Source organism: Podarcis erhardii (assembly GCF_964252035.2).
Source record: "Podarcis erhardii genome assembly, chromosome: 2".
Lineage (NCBI taxonomy): Eukaryota > Metazoa > Chordata > Lepidosauria > Squamata > Lacertidae > Podarcis > Podarcis erhardii.
Genome location: NC_138498.1, coordinates 52,724,189 through 52,747,700, shown reverse-complemented (window position 1 = coordinate 52,747,700; position 23,512 = coordinate 52,724,189). Strand labels below are relative to the sequence as shown.

At 42.1% G+C, this 23,512-nt stretch overlaps 1 protein-coding gene across 1 annotated transcript in view; it reads right to left on the bottom strand.

Annotated features, from left to right (window-relative positions):
- Positions 1 to 23,512, bottom strand: part of ERGIC1 (endoplasmic reticulum-golgi intermediate compartment 1) — a 74,636-nt gene that overhangs the window by 11,223 nt on the left and 39,901 nt on the right. The window contains exons 4-6 of the mRNA XM_081852182.1: positions 12,350 to 12,444; positions 11,122 to 11,246; positions 4,851 to 4,955 (exon numbers count right to left, since the gene is read on the bottom strand). Of these exons, the coding sequence (XP_081708308.1) occupies positions 4,851 to 4,955; positions 11,122 to 11,246; positions 12,350 to 12,444 (325 nt within the window). The remainder of the gene's footprint in view (positions 1 to 4,850; positions 4,956 to 11,121; positions 11,247 to 12,349; positions 12,445 to 23,512) is intronic.

The following is a 23,512-nucleotide window of genomic DNA, read 5'->3' as shown; positions in this document are numbered from 1 at the left end:
TCTCTTGACAAACACTGCACTTGGAAGTGCTTCCCCCCAAACCAGCTTCAATCCAATCTGAAAATGTAAGCCAAATGAATACACACACCCCTCTCCACTCACTGATGTGGACAGACAGTGGGCAAATTAGAAACACAATCAACAATTTTGATGTGTACAATGACAGACAAATAAAATTTGAAATGCAGCTTAAAAAAATAACCTCATTGTTGTTTTAAAACAGTAATGTATACAGGACCCAAGATGTTTTCAATAAAGATTGAAATGCCAAATGAAGATTTTTTTTTTTATTTATTTTTTTAATATCCATGCTTTATTCCCTCATACAAACCTGCCCAGGTTTTGAGATCTTTGGGGGAAGCCTTTCGCTTGGTCCTACCACCCTCATAGACATGCTTGGTGGGATGCAAGAGAGGACCTTCTCAGTGGCTGTTCCCAAACTTTGGAACTTCTCCACTAGAGAAGCTATCTCCTTATTCTTCTTCCACCAGCAGGTGAAGACTTTTTCCCCCAACAGGCTTTCAGGAACTAACTGCTTTTAATGAAAGGGCTTGTGCTGTGCTGTTTTGATTGTAATTATTGATATGTTTTAAACAGACTTTATATATGTGTATAGTTTTAATTCTATCAATGTTTAATTGTTTTTCTACAATCAATTTATGTCTTTAGAGGTTGTTGTTTTTATCTTTAAGCTGCTTTGAGTCCTGTCAGGATAAAAGGTGGCGTACAAGTAAATAAATAAATAAACAATAATGACAAAGCTCTAGTGTATTCTTGTCTTTGGAGCAAAATATTTTTAGCAGGGAGCTTAAATGCTGTTTTAGAATGATTTTATGTTGTGTGTGCTTTTACATAGGCATTCTTATTAATCTAACATGACAAATTTAATAAATTAGAATATTTTATTGTTTTAAACTTTGTGTGACTACCTTATGTTTAATGGGTGGTCAATAAAAATCAAAACATATAAACAATATAAAATTAATGGAAACCCACAAAACACCTCCTCCGTTATTAGTACTCACATCACCCCCAGTTCAGCTTCCTTGTAATTACACACAAGCCTCATGCAATTACAACAAAAGGGGCAAGTGACACAAGGGTGACAAATGTAACTGGATGGCACATCTGGGTCTTCTATGGTGCTACTCAAATTATTAGCATTGAGAGGCTTTACCCTGTACCAAGCGACACAGTGACAACTGAAGGATTATACAGAAAGATGACCGCAACTCTTTCTCACAGGACCTCATTCACAGATGTGCTATCAGAACAGCTTAATAAGAAGCAGTATTTCTGAACAGAGCTGATCTCAGCTTTACGGGTCAGGAGAGTTCATCTTCCCCCAGGAGGGCAGAATTATATGCACGATCTTGTCTGAAATATGTAGCATTCATCAAAGATAGTGTGCTAGTATTAATTCAAGGCCATTATTTGATTCAGGTCTCATGACTTCAAGTCTTGAGGACAGAAAACCAAAAAGGGTTCTTTTGGTACAACTTTAAGGTAGCTTTCTTTCTCGAATACTTACTTTCTTACTTATTAAATACATTTATATCCTGCCCTTCCTCCCAAAGAAGCCCGGGGCAGATACAATTTATTTATTATTTTTTTAAAAGAAGCACAATTAAGAGCATCTAAAACATTTAAACAACACAGACAACGTAAAACATTTTTAAAAAAATTAAGAACAGATGTGGCCAAATAATATACTGTATCTGACTAGACCCACTGGAACAGAAAAGTTTACAGTAGGTAGAGCGAAGGCACCTACCTATTGTCAATTACGCCCTTACAACATTCAAATGATCAATTCTCCCCCACACTTCAGAAAAGTCAGCTAATGAGCTTTCATCTAACACTCATGATGCACAGTCAGAATAGGTAAGAGTAGGCTAGATGGACGAACAGTCTGACCTCTTGTAAGGCAGGTTTCTGTGTTCAATGAAGTAAAAAACTTCAGCATGGCAGTAACTGCTTTTTCCCTATGCCATAATATTCTACAGGTGAAACGAGCAAGGCAACCGGCAGGGTGAAGGGCAGGTGTGGGAGGGTGGCCACGCACATGGAAACACCAGCTTGGTTCAGGAACAAAATGTACACAGAGGCAGCGGGTATTTTCTGAAACCAATTTGGAAGGGATGGGTTCAGGTAAATACCCATTGCAGAGGTGTGTCTGAGCATTACATAATGGAATCACTCCCAAGGTGCTTTAAGGAATGTGAAGGCAAAATCCCATTGAATCTTAAAAGCTGCTGAATAATGCTGCTGGTTCTGTGATGGCGTTTTGAGGATGTTTCCACATTTTTAGCTTACTGATATTGTTTTTAATGGTTGGTGGTGTTGTACATCGCTGTTGTAAGGCAAGCTGCCTTGAGTGCCCACAGATGGGCCAAATAAGCTGATATTTTAATGGTTCTCACGGAAGCTAAGGGCAAGAACCAGACGAGTATTAGAAAGGTTTTTGAGGAATAGGTGTGTACGAAGCAAGTGTAATGAAATGCCTGTGTTGATTAGCCAAAATTGCAATGAGAGTATGGTTTTAAAAGCATGGCTGGTACGTGTGGTGAGTAGGTGGTGGTGGCAAATACTACTGCAACTCTTGCGAAGTGAAGTCTTTGAAAAGTAGGTGAAGAGGGTGGTGTACAGTGAGACATCCCCATTGTGAAACTGAGAGTTATGTAACAACATTACAGAGGATACCGGCCACGGGGCAAGTATGTGCTTTTCCTCAACCAAGGCCGATTAGAAAGAGAGAGATGGTAAAATAAATCTCTCTTTCCAGCCTCTGTTCTCCGTAAGAGCATAGGAATAGAGGAAGGATTGTAGCAGCCATCCTAAAACTGAAGTCCCCATTTTGCTAGACTACAACTCCAATCCTCCCAGGACACTGGCCATGTGACCATTCGGATGATAGGGGTTGCAGGCATCAACATATGGGGACTCGAGTCTGGGGAAGGGGCACTAATGAGTGACATGGTAACGTTCACAACAGTTGAATCCAAACCTCAGTGGTATAGCAATCCCAGCCAGCACCTGGGGTGGAGCACTTTTTAAGAGATCGCCCAAAGTTGTTCAGCTTTTTGGGGAAACGTTGTCTTGGGGAACATTGCCTAAACTTAACTGGCTTCTTGAAGGACAGGCAGTGGCTGCACTCATGCCACCTAGCTACCCCTGCGACGCCCTGCATCCCAACTGCTGCTCTCCGTGATGGTTGGTGCACCCTGCCCCCCCTTTCTCCACTACTGCCAAAACATCTAGATTTGGGAAAGGGCATGGAAGGAGACTGTCTGTGCTGACGACTCCTACTTTTGACTGAAATACTTCTCTCCGGCAGAGACAAAGCAGAGTCTGGTGGTTTCTCTGAAAGTCCCTATTCCCAAGGATATCACTCCCACATGTGTCACCAAGGCACAACCACACAAATATAGTAGTGTGAATGTCACCTACTATTCCTAAGATATAGGAATAAATGCAAAACAGAAAATAAACCAGGCAGCGAGCATCCCCTGGCAAATGTGAATGAGCAGAGAGCCCACTGAACAATTTATAGAATAAGGAAGCTACAGCCTGAACCCTTTACGCTAGCAAACGATTTGAAGCATTCCAGCACGCTCCTCCCACCAAAAAATGCAGCCCACTGGCTTGTTTTACTTGTAATTTTTATTGGGTTTTCAAAATAAAAGTACAGAGCCTAGAAAAGAATAAAAAAACAAGAAACACAGAATATGACTGTCAAGAAAAGGAGGGAATGGATGGTATGCAATCCAACATCATAAGGCTGTTGCTGCAACTGGTGCTTATTAATGTAGTTGTACCTCATAAGTCGAACAGAATGTGTTCCGGAGGTCCGTTCACTTCCAAAACATTTGGAAACCAAGGCATGGCTTCCGATTAACAAATATTGTGTACTGTGTCCAGTTCTGGGCACCACAGTTCAAGAAGGACACTGACAAACTGGAACGTGTCCAGAGGAGGGCAACCAAAATGGTCAAAGGCCTGGAAACGATGCCTTATGAGGAACGGCTAAGGGAGCTGGGCATGTTTAGCCTGGAGAAGAGGAGGTTAAGGGGGGATATGATAGCCATGTTCAAATATATAAAAGGATGTCACATAGAGGAGGGAGAAAGGCTGTTTTCTGCTGCTCCAGAGAAGCGGACATGGAGCAATGGATCCAAACTACAAGAAAGAAGATTCCACCTAAACATTAGGAAGAACTTCCTAACAGTAAGAGCTGTTCGACAGTGGAATTTGCTGCCAAGGAGTGTGGTGGAGTCTCCTTCTTTGGAGGTCTTTAAGCAGAGGCTTGACAACCATATGTCAGGAGTGCTCTGATGGTGTTTCCTGCTTGGCAGGGGGTTGGACTCGATGGCCCTTGTGGTCTCTTCCAACTCTATGATTCTATGATTGGCTGCAGGAAGCTCCTGCAGTCAATCGGAAGCTGTGTCAGCTGCGTCAGATGTTTGGGTTCCAATGAACATTTGCAAACCTGAACACTCACTTCCCGGTTTATGGTGTTCGGGAAACAAAATGTCTGACTTGCGAGGCGTTCGGGATTCAAGGTACAACTGTATATTGTATCATGAAAGTGGATTTCATCTTATAATACGTATGTGCTTATAAGCACCAATCAGGTATACTGTTTTATTTTGGGGGAGTAAAGAAGCAGCCCTTTCCCAAATACTTTTACCTATCACAGTAGATTACTTAAATATGTCAGACTGAAAATGTAACCTCTTCACCCTCTGGAACCTTTTATGCCACATACGACAACATACATGAAAGTTTAACAGTTAGCAAATGTAGCGTCTATTGCATCCTCTTAAGAGATGTCTTAATTCAAGACTCACCTGTAACTTGTCACCAAAGGTTAGTTTGTGGATGACGTGTGTCATGTCAGGATTCTGAGGCTGTGCAGTGGCACTGTGTGTCGATACGTGAAAATTACCTGGAACCTAAAAGCAGGCAAGAGTTCAGCATTTGTTAAGCTTTTAAGTTCTCAACACAGACTAAGCTGAATGATAGGGAACACAAGGCTAAGGCTGGTGACTTACATCATTTGGCTCCAACATCTATTACAGAGAAAAAGGTTTTAAAACCTTACAATGCTTTCATCAAGGAAAGGGGTTAGTCACAGACCAGATTCAATAATCGTCACAATAATCTACTCTCAGTCTAGAAGACTGCTATAATTGACCACTCACTCATCAAAGGCTCAGAGATCTGGAGCACTCTTGCCTCCTCCCCTAAATCAAATGAAATATTTGTTAAGCTCCACCTGGGGATCCACGGAGCTCCCACATGATGGCTGCAATTTTGCATGAGTTGCTGCACTACAGGAGTAATACTGATTCAAGATTATCACCCACCACATAAGGCCTGAGTTCCTGGTTCTGCACTCTAGTGCTAAGCTAGAAGGATGGTAAGCTCCACCCCCACCCACCCCAAGAAAGGAAATGGCTGTGGGAAATATATCCTGTGCTAACATTACTTCTGATATAGAGCAGACTGCACTTCTTGCATTGGCCCTGTGAATCATTCCCATCTACACATCCCATCACCAAGAGAAGTGCCATGAAGCTGCACCCATTTCACCTTCAAACAAGCACCTTTGTTAACAAGGGGGTGAAATACTGCCACCACCCAGTTCTTTGTGCTGCAGTTCTTAGACGTTTTGAATTCCTAAGACTCTCATCTAGGACAAAGACCTTTGGCTCTCCTTAAACTATGATTTATGCTCTTCGTTACATTCCTCATTTCAAGATGTTTTGTCTCTGATCTTCATGACCACCTCAGTCTATGACAGCTGTAGGGAAAGTCTTCTGGCCCACCGCCTCCAAGACCATGTGCCAAAACATGCAAGTACAGCCACAGCTTAAATCCAAACAACCAGCCTGGCACGCGCTGAAGCAGCTGGAACTTCACACAACCTCTCCTTTTGCTCCAGCTGCCATAGGCTGGATTTGAAGACAAAATAGTTATGTCAGGGACAGAGAGATCTGTAATGGCCATTATCACCGGACGCCCTGGCAAGTGCCAAGAGGGCTCTTCAGCTGAAGTAGATTTTAAATGAATTCTTTTTTTTTTTTTTTAATGACAATCAGGCTCCAGCTTTTACAGTGGCCCCTTCCCAAACATGCTTTTTCTTTACAAAATTATAGTACACATAGTTCCTGAATGCACAGATTTCAGCTAAGAACTCTGGTTACCATGACAATTGTTAATTGTGATTAGATCACTCTGGGATCAGCAGCCTTTCAGGGTTTGTTACAAATGGAACTGCATCACAAAGCATTTTAAACAGAATCCCGTTCAAGCACTACTACAATAAGGAAGCAAGTAGAAGGGGGGACTGTGTGTGTTGGAGGGGGGCGGGCGTTCATTGTTTTTGGCTTCTCTGCATCATGGAAACTGATAGTTCACTGTCCTGCAAAGGGGGGTTCAAAAACTACATTGGAGATGGTCACAGTGAGTACCGACCAATTAAGCTTTGAAATAAATCTGATTTCATATAGTTAGTTGCACTTTTATAGATCATATGATATCGTTTTTTGGTACACTGTCCTTAGTAGAAGAGAAGAAATATTCATTCATTCATTCATTGCTGCTGCTAAGCCCAATGACTCATTGGGTGATAAGAGCAAGTACCGGTAGCTCTGCATAGGACTCGTCCTCCTTAGCTCCATCTGGTCAAGGAACATAAGTGAACCTTGTGGAGAAGGGGAGATGCTTAGTAGAGTGTCTCACACCCCATCCTTGCGCAACAGCTGCCCAACAGCCCTACAGCCGTAGCAACTAGGTCTTACTATCTGACACTTGCTTCCACCACCATCCTTCTCGGTCGCCTACAGCCCCAGAAACAAAGGCGGAAACAGTATACTCAATTAAGTGTTCAAGCCCTGGTTCCTGGACCCACATGTTTCATGCCTCCAGCCAATCCCTTGCAATTTACACAGGAGTATAAAGCCAGCTCTCTGCTTCTCCCAGAGAGAACTGGGCAAATTCCTGGCTTTACGCACTCTGGTCTTACGACTTCCATTAGCATGAAACCCAAAGTGGTCTAGGCACATTGAGATTTCTGAATCCCAAGGGTGGCAATCACACTCTGCTTTCACTCATCCAATTGTGAAACTTTATTAAGATTAAATAAGGAAGAGGGCAACAAGGTCCCACAGAATTATTAAAAACAGAAAGAGCCCAATGACTCCAAAAGCTGACTACTTCTGTCCTACTTACTAATAGCACAGTGATCTCAGTCTGCTTATGAGGAGGTAGCAAAGACAGTCAGCTTCCTCTCTGGACTCTGATCGTAGAAGGGTCCAAGCTGCAATGGCAGATCTGCCTTTAAAGGCTCTCTCCCCTGCCCTTGGAGGGAAGACCTCAGGCTCTTTCTGACCAATAACAGCCAGGGTCAGTTTGTCAGGTACTTCACACCTCTGTCAGGTATATTTTGTCAGGTACATCACATACCCTTTTTGCATTTGAATAAAGCTGGGGAGAACTCCAAACAGCTTGACACTTGAAAGAGAAAGAGGGATGCCTACCTGTGACCATATACTCATAAACACTCCGCTATAGTATTTGCATCAACCAGCTTGCTAGGGTCTACATGTCACCCAAAGCCTGTCCATTCAATCACTGGGAATGCCAGCTCACTGTGCAGTCAAATTACCCACAGAGGGGCTTACATCATTTAAAGTATCCAAATCCAAAACATTAATACATCATTAATAACAACAAAGTCAGATCCAGCAACAATGTCATCATAAAACCACACACGTACACACAGAAATAAGGAGCTACTCTTTATGACAGGAGTGGCTAACATTTGGGGGGCCAAGGGCCTCAATGACGCATTGTCAATGCTCCAGGGGCCGCATTTCAAAGTGGGCATGGCCAAAGTGTAAAAGTGGGTTTCAGCTTTTCTTTTCTAGAACACAGTTTCGAGGTCTTGTGGATGGTCGCAAAAACCTTGTGGCATCATAGAATCACATCAGGGGACCATGAGAGTGGTAAAAAAAAATCTTTTGGCATCACAGTGGGTTGCCTATGGGAGCTGTCAGGATTTTTTTATATATATATAAAATCATTTATAAGTTTTTTCTTAGAATCACTAATGCGGGGAGGGAGCCTGAAGACTACAAAAAGCTTTTGAGAGAGTGCTATGCAGCCCACAGGTTAGCCACAAAAATCGGTGGGATACATTCTTACCTCCTCACCATATTTTGAATCTTTTTATTTTGTACCTACAATGTGGGGTAAGCAAGCAAATAGCTCCTTAACACCAGCGAATTACTCACAAGCATAATGGGAAAGAACACATCTAATTGTATTGTCATTAAACAAAAGCAGCTGAAATCTAAGGTACTTCTCCTAACAAAATTCCACACGAACCACCCAAAATAATACACAGCTGGAGGGGGTGAGCGATAAACCGCACTAAGGACACTTTTTCTTAGAAGTACAAAGAAAGCCTTAGACAGCAAATATACAATCCAACGCAGGAGCTCTTTATGTACTTTGTTATTATTTTAAGTATAAAGATTAAAAACTGCACAATCTACATAGACTCGCAAGTTGTTTTGCAGTTTGCTATGGTGGCTGATGACTGACACAAAAAAACAGCTGACAGAGGGGAAAGCAATCAAATAAAAACATTCACATATATTTTTGTACTGCAGCATAAGCAAGGGTAGGGCCTGCTTGTTATTTTTAGGTGTGCTCCAACATGAATTAGGAGGAAGAGGAAGCAGCAGGATTTTGTAGCCTGTGGTATAAAAATGAGGTGTGAATTAGGGTTACATCCTTATTATGCTAGCAGTCACACACTCCCTCTCCCCCACCCAAGTGAAGTCATGGACTGCCTTACATGGTCAGATTACCTAATGCTAGACACACCCGCCCAACAAAATGCGTACACCCCTTGCTGCTGGAAGAGAAACTTGGTCTCCACTGAGATGAGAGAAGAAACACATCTCCCAAACCATCCATCTCTCTCTCTCTCTCTCTCTCTCTCTCTCTCTCTCTCTCTCTGGCATTCCTCAACGGCTGAGCATCTCTTGGAACAGAAGGGACTTTGTGCAGAGTTGGGCCACAGCCCTTTGCACTGCAGTGACTCACATGCTGGCTGTACAATGCTTTGGGAGGAGAAAAGAAAACACGCTGACACTCTGAGCTCATCAACAAACCACAAAGAACTCAGAAGTGTTCTCAGCTCCCATGTTTACCCATGCTCCACCCCATGGCAACATGGTCAGTGCAGCATGACTTCCTCTTTCTAGAGTGGTTTTTGCCCCCACAAATACGCACCTCTCTTTGCTGCTTTCCGTTCTAACTAGGGCTGCTGGTTTAGTCAGCTAAATAGCTAGATTAACTGATCTAAAATGTACCCTTGACTAAATCAGGCAACACATTTTCTAAGATGTGTCATTTTTTAAAAAAACAAAAATGTAAATATTGATGAAAACTATAGTATCAGTTGGCATCTTAGAAAAGACTATTTCACACAAAAGCGGGTACACTTCTATAGTAGTGCTTGCTGTAATTGGCCACTGTTAGAATGGGGCACTTAGTATGATCCAGCAGCGATCTTTTTACCGTATTTTTCACTCCATAAGACACACTTTTTTCCACCTAAAAAGTAAGGGGAAATGTCTATGTGTCTTATGGAGCGAATGCACTGGGCAGCAGGGGGATCCCTCGGCTACCGCTGCAGTCGCGAGCTGAGGGATGCCTCCGCAGCTGGAGCCATGGCTCCCACCTGTCGCTCTCGCTCTGCTGGCTTCTCAGTGAAGTAGGATAAGGGACGGAAGGGGCTCCGTGTAAGGGCTCCCTTCGGTCCCTCCTCCCGCTTCTCTGGGAAGCCAGAAGAGAAGCCAGACGCGCTGCGCTGCTGACAGCAGAGAAAAAACGAGAGCCATGCAGGACCTCTTGCTCTGCTGGCTTCACAGCAAAGTGAGAGGAGGGACGGAAGGGAGCAAGCAAAGCGAGAGCCGCTTACATGGCTTTTGTCCCGCTTTGCGCAGCTCTCACTTTGCTTGCCCATCTCTCCTCCCGCCTAGTTGTAAAGCAAGCAAAGCACCTGTCCCAGTGTCTCCTCCTCCTCTTTTACAGGGAGGCGGGAGGAGGGATGGGCAAGCAAAGTGAGAGCTGCACAAAGCAGGACAAGAGCCATGTAAGCGGCTCTCGCTTTGCTTGCTTTAAAGCAAAAAAAGCGAGAACCGCTTACATGCTCTGCACAGAAATTTGTTTTTCTTGCTTTCCCCCTCTAAAAACTAGGTGTGCCTTATTGTCAGGAGCGTCTTATGGAGAGAGAAATATGGTATGTTCTTTTCACACATACTTACACTAGCCTTTGCCAAGCTAGTGCCCTCCAGATATTCTGAACTACAGCCACGCTGGCTGGGGCTGAAGAGGGTTGGAGTCCAGAACATCTGGCGGGCATCAGGTTGGCACAGGCTCAGCTACCCCAATACACACATTTTTCTCTTCAATGTAATTGTTTATGCATATGGTAATTCATGCAGATTTAAAAATCAATCAAATAAAACTCAACTCTTATTCAACTAAAATTTCTTTACTTTGGTAGCAGTAGTTCTTTGTTACTGCTTTTTGAACTACATCCCACAATTTACGTACACAAAGATTAGCACAAGAACAATGGCATTTGCTAGCAGGTAGACACACCAGCCAGTCATTTCCAAATAGCAGAATGGTGCATTTTTTGCCAATAGGTGCTCTGGTTCTCCATTTCATGACTGGGCTGCTGTGTTTATTCATAATTAGATTTACTTCCAGAAAAAACATTCTAATTTGCTGCCAGAAATAGTAATCTGGAAGATCTACTGACACACACAATTCCCCTTACCATGACTGCATTAACATTCTGGTTCCTTGAAACAAAACATAAATATAGGACCCTTGTTTATCCTGGAACAGTGCAGGCTGCCTCAGTTGTTTCCATAATGTCCTGCAGTGTATTCTTGGGGGGGGGGGCACCCGTACCTTTAGACTGGCTATGTAACCCTCCCAGCTCTCATAGCAGTGCAGCACCCAGAGACTTCACAACAATTTATTGTCAAATTTGCCAACATTTCCCCAGAATGGATTATTCCAACTTGCCTTGTTAATGCTAAAATGGCCCTCGAATCTGCACCCATCCCCATTATTCAGAGGAATTTTCATCGATTTGTCAATGTGGCCAACTTCATGTCTTCCCATTTCATCTTGGATATCCAGACCAATCACTATGCGTTTAGGAATCAGGGGAAAAGCGGGAAAATAATGGGAGTGTTAAAAATAACATACTGCAGAGAAGGATACATGAATCATTCTTAAGAAACCTTTCTGATATTTTAAAAATTAGAATACAAATAAAATTATTTAATTAAGTCAGCAGTTAGGCTAATCAGAAAGCATAATCATCAGCAAGTTTCTCTTATCTCCCAAGTACTCCTTTACTCATATATGGGCTCTATTATCAGATGATTTGCAGATCTCCTTGTCTGAACTCAATAAGTACTCTAGGTGAATTGCATTATTAAGTATTTAGTGATTTGTTCCTAGGACATGGGTATCAATCCTTCTCTCCTGCTGCCTCTCATAGCCAGGTACGGGCCTTTTCTGTGGTGGCTCCTCATTTGTGGAGTGTTCTCCCCAGGGAGCCTCACCTGGCGCCTTCATTACATATCTTTAGGTGCCAGGCAAAAGTGCTTCTCCTCAACCAGGCCCTTGGCTGATTAACATCCTATGTCCTTTTACATTTGGGTGTGTGTGTGTTGTTGGTTTATTTTTACTTTTGTTCTTATTTGTGTTATGTATTCTGCGTTCTCATTTTATGGTTTTTGTTGTGAACCACCCTGTGATCTTTGGATGAAGGGTGGTGTACAAATTTAATAAATAATAACAATAATAACAAACAGCAAAAACAAAACAGCAGCAACGGGATAAAACACAGGAGCATAATAGGGACAGGTTAAAACAGTTCAGCTGATGTTTTGTAAGGCCTGGGAAAAGAAAGTTTAAAGAAGGATTTCTGCCTGGTGCCGGAAGACAGGTCCTAGGTGAGTCCCCCTGGGGAGGAATGTTCCAAAAATGCTTTTCTTTTACCTTAGGGACTATGTCACTTTAATACAGTGCCTTATACGCCATTGCCCAAATAAGTGTTTAGTAATAGCGGAAAGCAGCCATTCATAAAAGCAAGAATGCACTCTAAAGAGGACATTTTCTTCTTTTTTCCTAGAAAAAGAATGGAAATGATTCATAGCAATCTGAACGTGAATTATGAAGCCAACATGGTGGTTACTCAACCACTACTGGCAAACACAGATGCAAAAAAAGATGTACTCACATTCACAGTGCAGATTCGGCAAACTGATGTTCAAATTTACTTCTATTTTACCACCACTCGTTTTGTCTGGATCATCCACGTAGAGCTCGTTAACGCTGTAGGGGAGAGGAAGATAGGTGGTTTCATTTTAGACGGAATAGTACAAAAACCATTATTTGCGAGACACAGGAAGAGGAAATCTCCACAGAAAGAGAACAAAGAGGGCTTTGCTGTAACATTGGTCATACAAGCTTCAAAGCCACATCATTCTTAAACAAAAAACAAACCACAAACAAACAAATCCTCCAAAAAGAGATATACAGTGGTACCTCGGGTTACATACGCTTCAGATTACATTTGCTTCAGGTTACAGACTCCGCTAACCCAGAAATAGTACCTCGGGTTAAGAACTTTGCTTCAGGATGAGAACAGAAATCGTGCAGTAGCGGCACAGCAGCAGCGGGAGGCCCCATTAGCTAAAGTGGTGCTTCAGGTTAAGAACAGTTTCAGGTTAAGAACGGACCTCCAGAACGAATTAAGTTCTTAACTTGAGGTACCACTGTACAATGAAGAACTGCAGATCCAAAAGTAATTTTAAGGTATCCTGCTCTCATTTAAGTCAGGGAGAGGGGTATGGGTTTGAATATACAATGGTGTTAAACATAAAAAATGTTACCACAAAGCCCTCCTTACCAGCCCAAGTAAAATTAAATGCTTTATAAATGAAATAATAATGTCAAGTGTAATATTGCCTCAATCAAAAGTCAGAACATACAGTAACAGAAGTGAGGCCCAAGATGATGACATTTTAGCCACTGAACTAGAAGGTCAGAGTGACACTCTTCCTTTGGCTCTCTGTGAAAAACTGTACCTGAAATTACTGTTTTCACATTACTTAATTGCAAGTCCAGCCTTGCATGACCTCTTCCATTTCAGTTTTGGAATTATTAATTGAGCTAAGAGATCCTTGTGGAACATTTCTGGCCTGCCAGCTTATAAATGGAAGAGGGACAATCTTATATATGGTCCTCAAACTAAAAAGGTGCAGAGTGCACACTTCGTTCCCCCAAAGTAGCCATACACACTTGACATATCTAAACAGGGAGGAGGAGGAACTGCATCCACAGACCCACCCACCCAAGAATCAGAAGAGCCAGTGTGGTGTAGTGGTTTAGAGTGCTGGACAAGGACCTGGGAGACCAGGGTTCAATTCCCCATTCAGTCATGAAGCTCTCTGGGTGACCTTGGGCCAGTCACGCTCTCTCAGTCTAACCTACCCCACAGGGTTGTTGTGAGGATAAAAGTGCAGAAGAGAAGAAGTGCTTGCATCGCCTTAAGGCAGGCACCCCCAACCTTCGGCCCTCCAGATGTTTTGGACTACAATTCCCATCATCCCTGACCACTGGTCCTGTTAGCTAGGGATCATGGGAGCTGTAGGCCAAAACATCTAGAGGGCCGCAGTTTGGAGATGCCTGCCTTAAGGTCTCTGGAGGAAAGGTAGGATATAATGTAATAATAAATAATAAATAAATAAGCTGGAACAGATCCAACTCGTAGAGGGGATGCAACCAGGAGACACAATCCTGCTCAGCCCACCAAGACCTCCATATTCTCGGAAATGAAGAGGCTTGATGTGCATTCATGGAATTCCAATGCTTAATTCTGTCCAAATATTTCCTCTTAAGACAAAAAATAGACTTTAAGTATGACAGGCCATAACTCCTATTGGTAAATATCTATATTTAATTTTAAAATGAAAATATGCATAGGAACTATAACAGTAACATGAATGAATTAAACCTATAAACACCTAACAAACTAACAGTAACAAATACATGGTGCATTAACATAGAGAGCTACAATTACAATATATAAAGGATTCGATTGGTATAGCATGAAGTACCCAGAAAACGAGAAATGATAACCAATTAACATAGGAGTGAAGATCTGAGTGATGCACCTGTTCCCATCACAGTCATCCTGGGTCACACCTTCTTTCCAGCAGGTCTTTCTCCATTTCACTTCTGCCTGTTGCTACCACTCCCTTCATTCACTCATGGCAATTATGTCTTTTTCAATTTATCTGACTTTGACCTTTTCCTTGCTGCATCTTTCACATTCATTCCTGACAACAGCTTCTGCTTTGAACAGGGGTTTCCAAATCTTGTCACAGAGAACCCTTTGTAAGTTGAGGAAATAAATACCCATGCCTTCTTATGCGTAACCAACACCAATGAAATGTATCATGTCTTAAAATTAATTCTATTTCTCCAGACACCCATGTGAAAGCAGCTATGGGAAATGAAATCAGGGGAAACAAAAGCTTTGTAAAAACAAAACAAGACAAGACAAGACAAGACAAGACAAGACAAGACAAGACAAGACAAGACAAGACAAGACAAGACAATGGTCATATTCTTTTCCAACACTTACTCTGACTAGAGCAGGTAGCTAAAAATCTCCATCTCCTGACCTAATGAATACATACTGAGAAAACCAGGAAGGGCCTCATACTTGTCCGGCCATTTTTCGTACCTTCTAAGGTGGCCCACCTCACACTTCAAGAAGTTGAACCAAGTGCAGAAAATGGACCGCAATGCTTAATGAATAATGGAAGCAAGCTTGCAGTGGAATAGTTGACAGAAGCTGGGGGTGTTTGGCTAAAGTGTTTTCCCTGTTCATGGAGGGCACATTCCTCTTACTTTAGATATAGGGTCAGAATTTATGATTGAATAACTGGTCACACCACAAGTTTGGTGAGGAAGATCATTAGTGTCAGGTGAACAAGTTCAGGAGCGTGCTACGTTTCTTCAGCTGGCTGCCTCACCTTCGCACAAGCAAACATATAACCAATCCCTCTTAAATTTAGCCCGAAGAGCTATTGGTAAGCATTGCTCAACTTATTTTTTGAGTGATTAATAAGCATGACACGGGGTGGGGGTGTGGAACATGTCTGCTCACGGATGACCTAGTTTGCTGTTCCTTCACTACAGCTGTATGTTCTGATACAAAGAATTAAGCCTTCAAAATAATTTCTCATCGGCTGATTATGTAGTCCTTCGGATTAAGTAACACTGTCCTTCCAGATCCCAGGAGTGATGTCAACCAGGACAAGCATTAATCCTCATTAGCAATGTACCTATCTGCACTCAAGTAGTGCTTCCTGTGGGATGCCCGTTTGCCAGACAGCCTGTTTCATAACAAAGCCTTGCTGCTTCCTTCCCATCTCTTCCTAGATCTACGAAATCAAAGCCACACCCATCCTGTCAGTTACATTTTGTTTATTAAAAAACAAAACAAAAAACAGCCTCTCAAAACTCACTCCAAGGCAGTCCAGCATTGCAGGTTTGACATTTATATTACTAGTGAATACAGGTAGCCAAGTCAACCTTAAGTGGGAAGCTTGTGTCAATCTGTAGTGTTCTTCAGGAACCTGTTTTGTGATTTGGTCTTTCTTTCTTTCTTTCTTTCTTTCTTTCCCACAAACATCTATAAAACTTCAAGTGAGGTAACAATACAGCTCTAGTGCAGTTTAGTGCTTTGCTGCAGAGACTATTAACTCTTTCCTTTTTTAAATTTTTTGACAGTTCCTCAGCTGGTAACACGTATCCTCCCTCTCCTACAAGATTTTCTTTTCACCTGGAAGGGTGTCCCTTGGGACCTCAAATTCCTCTTAAATCTCAGTGCTGGGTCCCCATTTGTCCTAAATCCCATGTACCCTAGTTAGTGCCCCAGAAGCTCTCTTTGGGTGCCCAGATTGTATGAGAAGAGATTTATTGGGGGGGGGGCAGGGAGTGATTAGTGGTTTTGGAAGATATCCTGCAAGTTTTGGAATTCTCCAGCACTGTACAGAAATTCAGAATTTATTTATTTTTAAACACCTTTGATGTTACCCATTCAAAACAACCAAGAAAGCTGAAATGTGCAACACTCTTTTGGAGGGGTCACCTTCTGTCAGCTTGTCTATGCTGAGCCACCACAGGAACTGCAAAGGAAGAAAAAAGTTGTAGGCACCAGGGGGAGGCAAGCATCACTTTTCTCCAGGACTTGCAGCCAGTACTTCAGATAAATGGAAAAAAGCATTTCCCCCATGTGGCAGAAGCGTTAAAAACTTAACATTTGTTGGGGCCAACTCAAACAAGACTGGGGCTTGATGCTCAGTGAACTTGCACTGTACAAAGAGCTTTCAGGGACAGTCTGGCCAGACCTACAAATTACATAAGCAGCAGCTGCAGAGAGGGGTTTAGGTGAGAGAGGAGTTTGCCCCAAGAAGGAGAGGCTGGTTCCTGAAATGAGGCCTCTGTGAGAGATATTTTGGGATAGCAGTCAACTCAAGAGAATTTGCACATATTTTTCTTCTTCAGTCACATTAAAGGATTTCAACACATCTAAATCTCATCATCTTTCAAAAACAGAGGAAAAAAAGAAAGTCAGACTAACGCCTTGTTGTTTTAATGTTTTCAAACAGATTTGCAGCACAGTCTAGTTCTTCTATTTTCTAATCACTACCTATCAAATTCCTCCTAATCCTTTCCCTTACTGATGTTAAGAATAACACTTTTAGTAAGAATGTTCTCTAAAGCTTCTTCACTGACCCCCACCTTCCAATCCCACCATTAAATCTGAGTAAAAATTGCCATCCAACACCACTTAATCTCAGGCTACCCAAGTGTCTCAAATACATTTTCTATTGTTCCTTCCCACCCTTCATAATTCTTGCAATTGTAGTTTCCTGCATCTCCATTCCTCATTCACTAAGAGAGGGGTATGCCTGACACAGAGGCCTTAGTTTCCAGGCCTAGGTTTGGAACAAGAGGCAAGTTCTTTTTTTAACAGCAGTGTTGCTTTGCTACTTAAAAATGCATGCTGTCTCAAACATATTTACTACTTCCTCATTTTAAAAAGTCATTGCTCATTGCTCAAATCAAGAATGTAAAAAACAGACTGGACAACTAAGAAAGGAAGTATAGTTCTCAGACCGGTACAAAAGAAAATGGAGGTCAGATGTCAACATTCATCTGAGTCAGTCATCATAATTGGCACCATAGCACACAGACTTCCACTTCCTGTTAACCCACACAAACACACACAGAAGAGGATGAATGGCATAACCCAACCACTTCACAATCTTGCAACACCTTTCATTATAGTATCTCAAAAGTGTTAAGTGAGCATTAATTAAGCTGATGAAGCAGCCAGACCAATACGGTTATCCTTACTTTAAAAGTTTGGCATAAGAAGCAAAAGCCAAGTTATTTGCCCAAGGTCTGCCAGTCATACCATTAGGAAAGCAATACAGGAGACAAATGCCATCATTTCTTTCAAGCCATTAAATCACACTCCCTCAACCAGAACAATTGAGACTCACTTTAAACCAGCAATTTTCAAACAGTGTTGAAGGAATTCTTTAGTGTTGCAGAAGCGTCTTAGGGGTTCTTGACCCCAGAAATTAGTGGTGCTGGATAAGCCACCCTAAAAGTTAGCTTGCCTACTATTACTGATTCCCACCCCCTGCAACGCGCAGCAGCATGAGACAGTAGTGTATGTTCTAGGGCATATTCTCCATTTACACAGGTGACACCAGGGAGCAATGTGGCCTAGAATCCTCCAAGAGAGACATGTAATGGTTCTTTGGTTGACAAGCCATCATGGAAAGTTTGCAAACTACTACCACAAGATACCAGGCTGCATTCACAGGAACCAAAACGGAGATTCATGCAAGAAGAAAAGGCGGCCATGATCTAAAATCATTCTGCCTCATACCCTGTGTTTATTGTGCAAAAGCACAAGCCCATTGGAGGAGATGGTCTAGGAAGAAGTCTGGCACTGGCCTCCTTCGTGAACACTGCACCATACCTGCAATCTCTTCCCCAATACTTTTATTTATAACACATAACAGTGATTTTATAGCAATGCATCAGTACAGTTATCTTGCCTAATAACTTCTTTGTGCAAAAGCCAAACCTAGTTACTTCATGATTAGTGTCAGTTGCTACCTAATCCCATATTTTCTGCACACATTCTCCCCTCCCCCTTTGCACAAATTGCTGCATTTTTAAAAATATGCGCAGCAGAGGCGTACCAAGGCTCATTGCACCCTTAGCTAGGAGCTGTATTGGTGCCCCCCCCCCATCCCCTGCACTCTTGGCAAGTAGACGTATTGGTGTCCGCCCACCCCATCCCTTGTGCCCTTGCCAGAGGAGTCTGTGCATCTCACACAGCTGTCCAGAGCAGCAGAGGAGAGGCCCAGGCAGTGTGTGGTTGGCCAGGCAGGCTCCAAGCCATTCCTAGTCAGAGTGGAGAGGTGCAATTTTTGTACCCCCCTGGGCCTGGCTCCTTGGCAAGGGCCAACCCAGCCAACCTCAAAAATCTTAACTGTTTTAAGTTTGCAGACCTAGATGTTCATTTATTCCATCTCACACAAAAACGAAGTTGCTGCAGAAGAACCTACTATCACCATGCATCCTCAACTGTAACCTAATAACAAACACACCGAAGGAACTAATTATTTAAAAGATGTGCATGGAATAAACACTAGATTTTTAAACAGCTATGCAAGGACCTGTTGTGCTCTTTATTCTCTTTGCTATGACAATTCTTGACTGAGTTATTCACTTGCAGCCGCAAATTTGCACACAATCTGCACCAACTAAACTACTTTGCAATGGACCATTGGCTTTCTCTTTTTAAAAATACAATGGCTGCTAGGTCACTCACAATTATGTAACTAGCAGCAACAAGGTGCTCCTAATACCAAAAAGAGCTGTGGTGCTATCTCATCTTATGCCATTCTCACAGCAACTCTGCAAATTTTGCTACCACCCCATTGTGTAGCTATCAATTAGTTGCGGCATACACTCGGCTAATTACTTCATTCCTCCTTAATTGACAAATGTATGGAAAGACTCTTTAAGTCACTTCTGCAGAGTATTAATTAGGTCAAAAACTACGTGGCTATTTTCTCACCAGTTATACTATTACAATAACAACAGCCAGCAGTTAGGCTACAGAACTGGGTTAACTATGAAATAGGTTATTTGATTTATGGTGCATCAGCAAGATGACGCAGGGTAGGCCGTTAAAAATTACAAGGAGTGCCTACTGATGGCTCTGAACCTGCCACCAATCCTGCCCAGGAAATGCCAAAGGCATTTTACACTTACAGCTGTATTTCCCTAACCACGTGAGTCACTCACTTAGTGGGACAGGGTACCTGTTTGTGACTGTCAACTTCGCAAAAATCCAAATGTGGAACATTGACCTCATTTCCTTTATCCGTCCCTTGGAGTCAGAGTGCTCATCATCATCCTTGTGGGTGTTTTTTTTTACATCTCAATGGAAAATAATAGCTCTGAAGGAAAAAGTTTCCTTTGGAACATGCTCACAAATACGTTTTTAGAAACCTTCAATCAAAACCTTTCACTTTGATCCTTTCAAAATTTGGGTATTTAATCTCAGCTCTGGGGCAATTAGAAAAAACAGGAATATTTAATAGGAGAGTTTTCTTTCTACTAGGGATGGGGGGCGGCGGTATTCCAAAGTGGGTTCACTAGTCGAAACTTGTAAGGGAAAAAAAGGATAGCTGACCCTCATGGGATCCCTGAGACCCCAGCAGTTGCATTTCTAACTATTTGAAGTTATTATCTGTTGCTGTTGTTGTTATTTTTAAATAAAACAAATGAATAGTTTTTGTTTTTAAAAAACAGCCCTTAGAGCACTTTGTAAAATTGCAGGTAGTTTGATAGTAGGATTGTGTGCAGATTTAGAAAAGGAAAAACAAATTAATATGGAAATGGGACAGAACAGACACACAAAAGCAAGGCATACTGAACTCTGACTGATCCGGTCATCCTACTTTCTACCCTCAGAGAACCAGGATTTAGGTTTGGTCAATGTCTGGATAAGAGATTACTTGGGAACCTTATGCACACCACTCTGCGTTTCCTGGAAGAAAAGTTAGATTTAAGTGTAACAACAAAAGAATAAATTCTTTTAACAAAGCCCTACTGAAATATCTGTCAATTTCTACCTCCCTTTAGTAAGGCATACAGGCTACCATTTCAGAGATTTATCAGTGGATACCACTTCTGGCAAGGATGCATTAATGCCCCCCAATGTATGTTCACTCCAGAGAGGACTGATCCTTTAAACACACTCCACGCAATCACACATAAAATGGGTATGTGAAGTGCCTGCTGCTGCTACACAGCTTCCTTCACCCCGCAAGCACCAAAATTTATCTGGGTAGAAGAAGGTGGAGGCACCAAGGGTCAGGGGGTTCACTGAAGAGGCAGAGGCCAAGTGATGGTCACCATCACTTACTTTCTCCTGTCCCATATAAATTTGTTGGCTTTGGGTGAGTAGGACACAGAAAGGGGAGCACAACCAATACCTACCAGCAAATAGCCTACTTTTAACAGCTCTACTCTTTTAAAGGAGTTCACATACTGGACACTTAATCCCCATTCTGAAAGCTGGATAAATGCTAGTCAACCAGAATAGTATTGCAGCAGAGCCAGGGGTTGAACAACTGGAGCCCTAGTGCATCTCTCTACCATATCCTTTCAGATACAAACTACTAGGTGCTTATAGAAATAATGTTATCTTAAAAGTTACTAATGGAGTTGAAACCCATTCAAGGACATGCACAATGGAGAGAAGGGAAATCATGCCATAAGTAAACTTTAATTTTTACTGCAATAAGAAAATGGGGCAAACATAATAATTCTGCAGGGGCTCAGGTTCAAAAGCATACTATCTCAATATTGTTGGTAGAGTTATGCCCCATGCTTCCTACAGTGGATGCAGATAATATGTGGTTGTTAAAATCAGTTCCAGTGAAGTGAGCAAAAGCAGACTCCAGATCAAATAGCATGGGTTCTAGCAGATCTCAATCCTACTCCAAAAATTCTGTGGGCCATACCAAAATCTGCCAGGTTTTATTTAGTTATATTTAGAATATTTCTTATCCCATTTTTCAGCTCAAAGGCTCTCAGTGTTGTTAACAAAGAAGCTTTGTTTTGAGAAGTGGTATCCTAGCATCCTTCTTCAAGACTTTTGGCATCCCTGCTGCACATTCACCTGGGGCTGAAACATTTTTCATGCTTGTTCTGCTTGCACTAAGAAGCCTTATACATCTTCACTCTACTTTTGACCTTTCTGCACAAAGCCTGCTGCACTTGTACATTATGTTTTAACCCTTGTGGGCCAATCCACATTCACAAGAATATCTGAGCACCAGATAACATTAAATGATTGGGGGAGGGCAGGCATCACACCAGGTAAAATTGAGATTCAGCCAATATAATTTCCAAGGAAATCCATTGCTTGGGGCCAGGAAAACAGAATTTCATGTGTGGAGTTTACAAATGACTAGCATTCAACAATCAGTGGCCTATACATGCCTCTGGCTTAAACCTCTGGATCTCGCAATAGCGTAGCTATTCCCACATTACCACACTTCACAACAGTGTTGCTTTGGGGGAATGTCTTCTTTGATTGCACAATAACAAACACACCAAAGGAGTCGCAATATAATAGCCAGTACCGGGAAAGCAGGTTGAGTTTCCTCAGTGCACAACTGCATAATAATTTGAACTATGAACAAGCCTAACTTTTTGATTAGCGATATGAAAGAAAAAATTGCCTGGGGAAGATTACACAGTTGCGAAAGGCAGAGCAGAAAGCCTGCAGGGTAACAATACTAGGCCAAGTAACAATCTATCCTTACAGTTTTCTATAAGTGCCTTACTATTAGCCAAGCTTCACAATACTTTCGTGATATCGGTCACTGAGCTTTCTCCTTTCTTCCTACAGATGTGAGACACAGAATGATTTGGGGGATTGGCATGTGTTGCTCCCAAGGCTGATATTCCAAACTACAATATACTCGTTAGTCTTTCCAATTTTCATTCCAGTTGCAAAAAGATCATATGTACCAATAAAATGCCAAGGTTTCCTAGAGGGACATTCAGTAAAATGTGCCCAGCGACAACTACAATAGATTTGCCAAATTCCTAGACTCTGCCTTTTTGTCTCGGAGCCGAATTACCAGATGCCAAGCTCAGCCTCACACTTACTTTCAACTGCCTTCAAAACATATCCAATGCAGTTTGTTACATTATATGCTGGAACTTCATTAAACTGGGACTAAGAATAGGGTGGGACGCGGGTGGCGCTGTGGATTAAACCACAGAGCCTAAGACGTGCCAATCAGAAAGTCGGTGGTTCAAATCCCCACGACAGGGTGAGCTCCAGTTGCTCGGTCCCTGCTCTTGCCAACCTAGCAGTTCGAAAGCACGTCAAAGTACAAGTAGATAAGTAGGTACCACTCCGGCAGGAAAGTAAGCGGCGTTTCTGTGCGCTGCTCTGGTTCGCCAGAAGTGGCTTAGTCATGCTGGCCATGTGACCCGGAAGCTGTACGCCGGCTCCCCCAGCCAATAAAGCGAGATGAGCTCTGCAACCCCAGAGTCAGCCACGACTGGACCTAATGGTCAGGGGTCCCTTTACTTTTACTTAAAACCCAAAAAGGAGTATCGCCTCTGAAACACACTATTATACAAATACAAAATAAAAATAAAATGCAGTATTTATTTGGAAATCAGAAAAACATACAGTACAGCACCTTCTTCCTGTATTTATTTCAGCCACAATCAAGCCCCAAATGAGTAGGATCTCTCAGAGGCTTGACATCACAGTTTATCCCTTCAAGTGCTCTTTTCTAGGAAAATTCATCAATGCCTAATAGCCAAAGAATTATGTGTCACGGGAAACAAAGTGAACTCATCATGATAAGGAGAGGATGCCAGTGAGTAACGCGTTACCCATGATGGATTCATTTATGTTAAATGTCACTGATGGAACCTGATTTTGGTTTTGTAGGAAGAGAACTTGAAGGTGGAAGTCAACAAATTAAAGTCTAAAGAACTAACATGATTTAGGGTTTAGTTTTTGTTTGGGTTTAAAAAAATACATATTTCAAATAATTTATTACAATATGTATGTTACTGCAGAACAGCCACATTTGGCAGTATTCTATAACCCATGCCCCCAGAAATATTGAAGAAGGACCTAATAGGACAGAAGTGCTCTTCTGTTTTCAGCCTATCTATCCTTGTCAACCAGAATATATTATTTTGTACTCCAGTGTTTCTCTCGGTTTTTCAACATGATTGATTGATAATT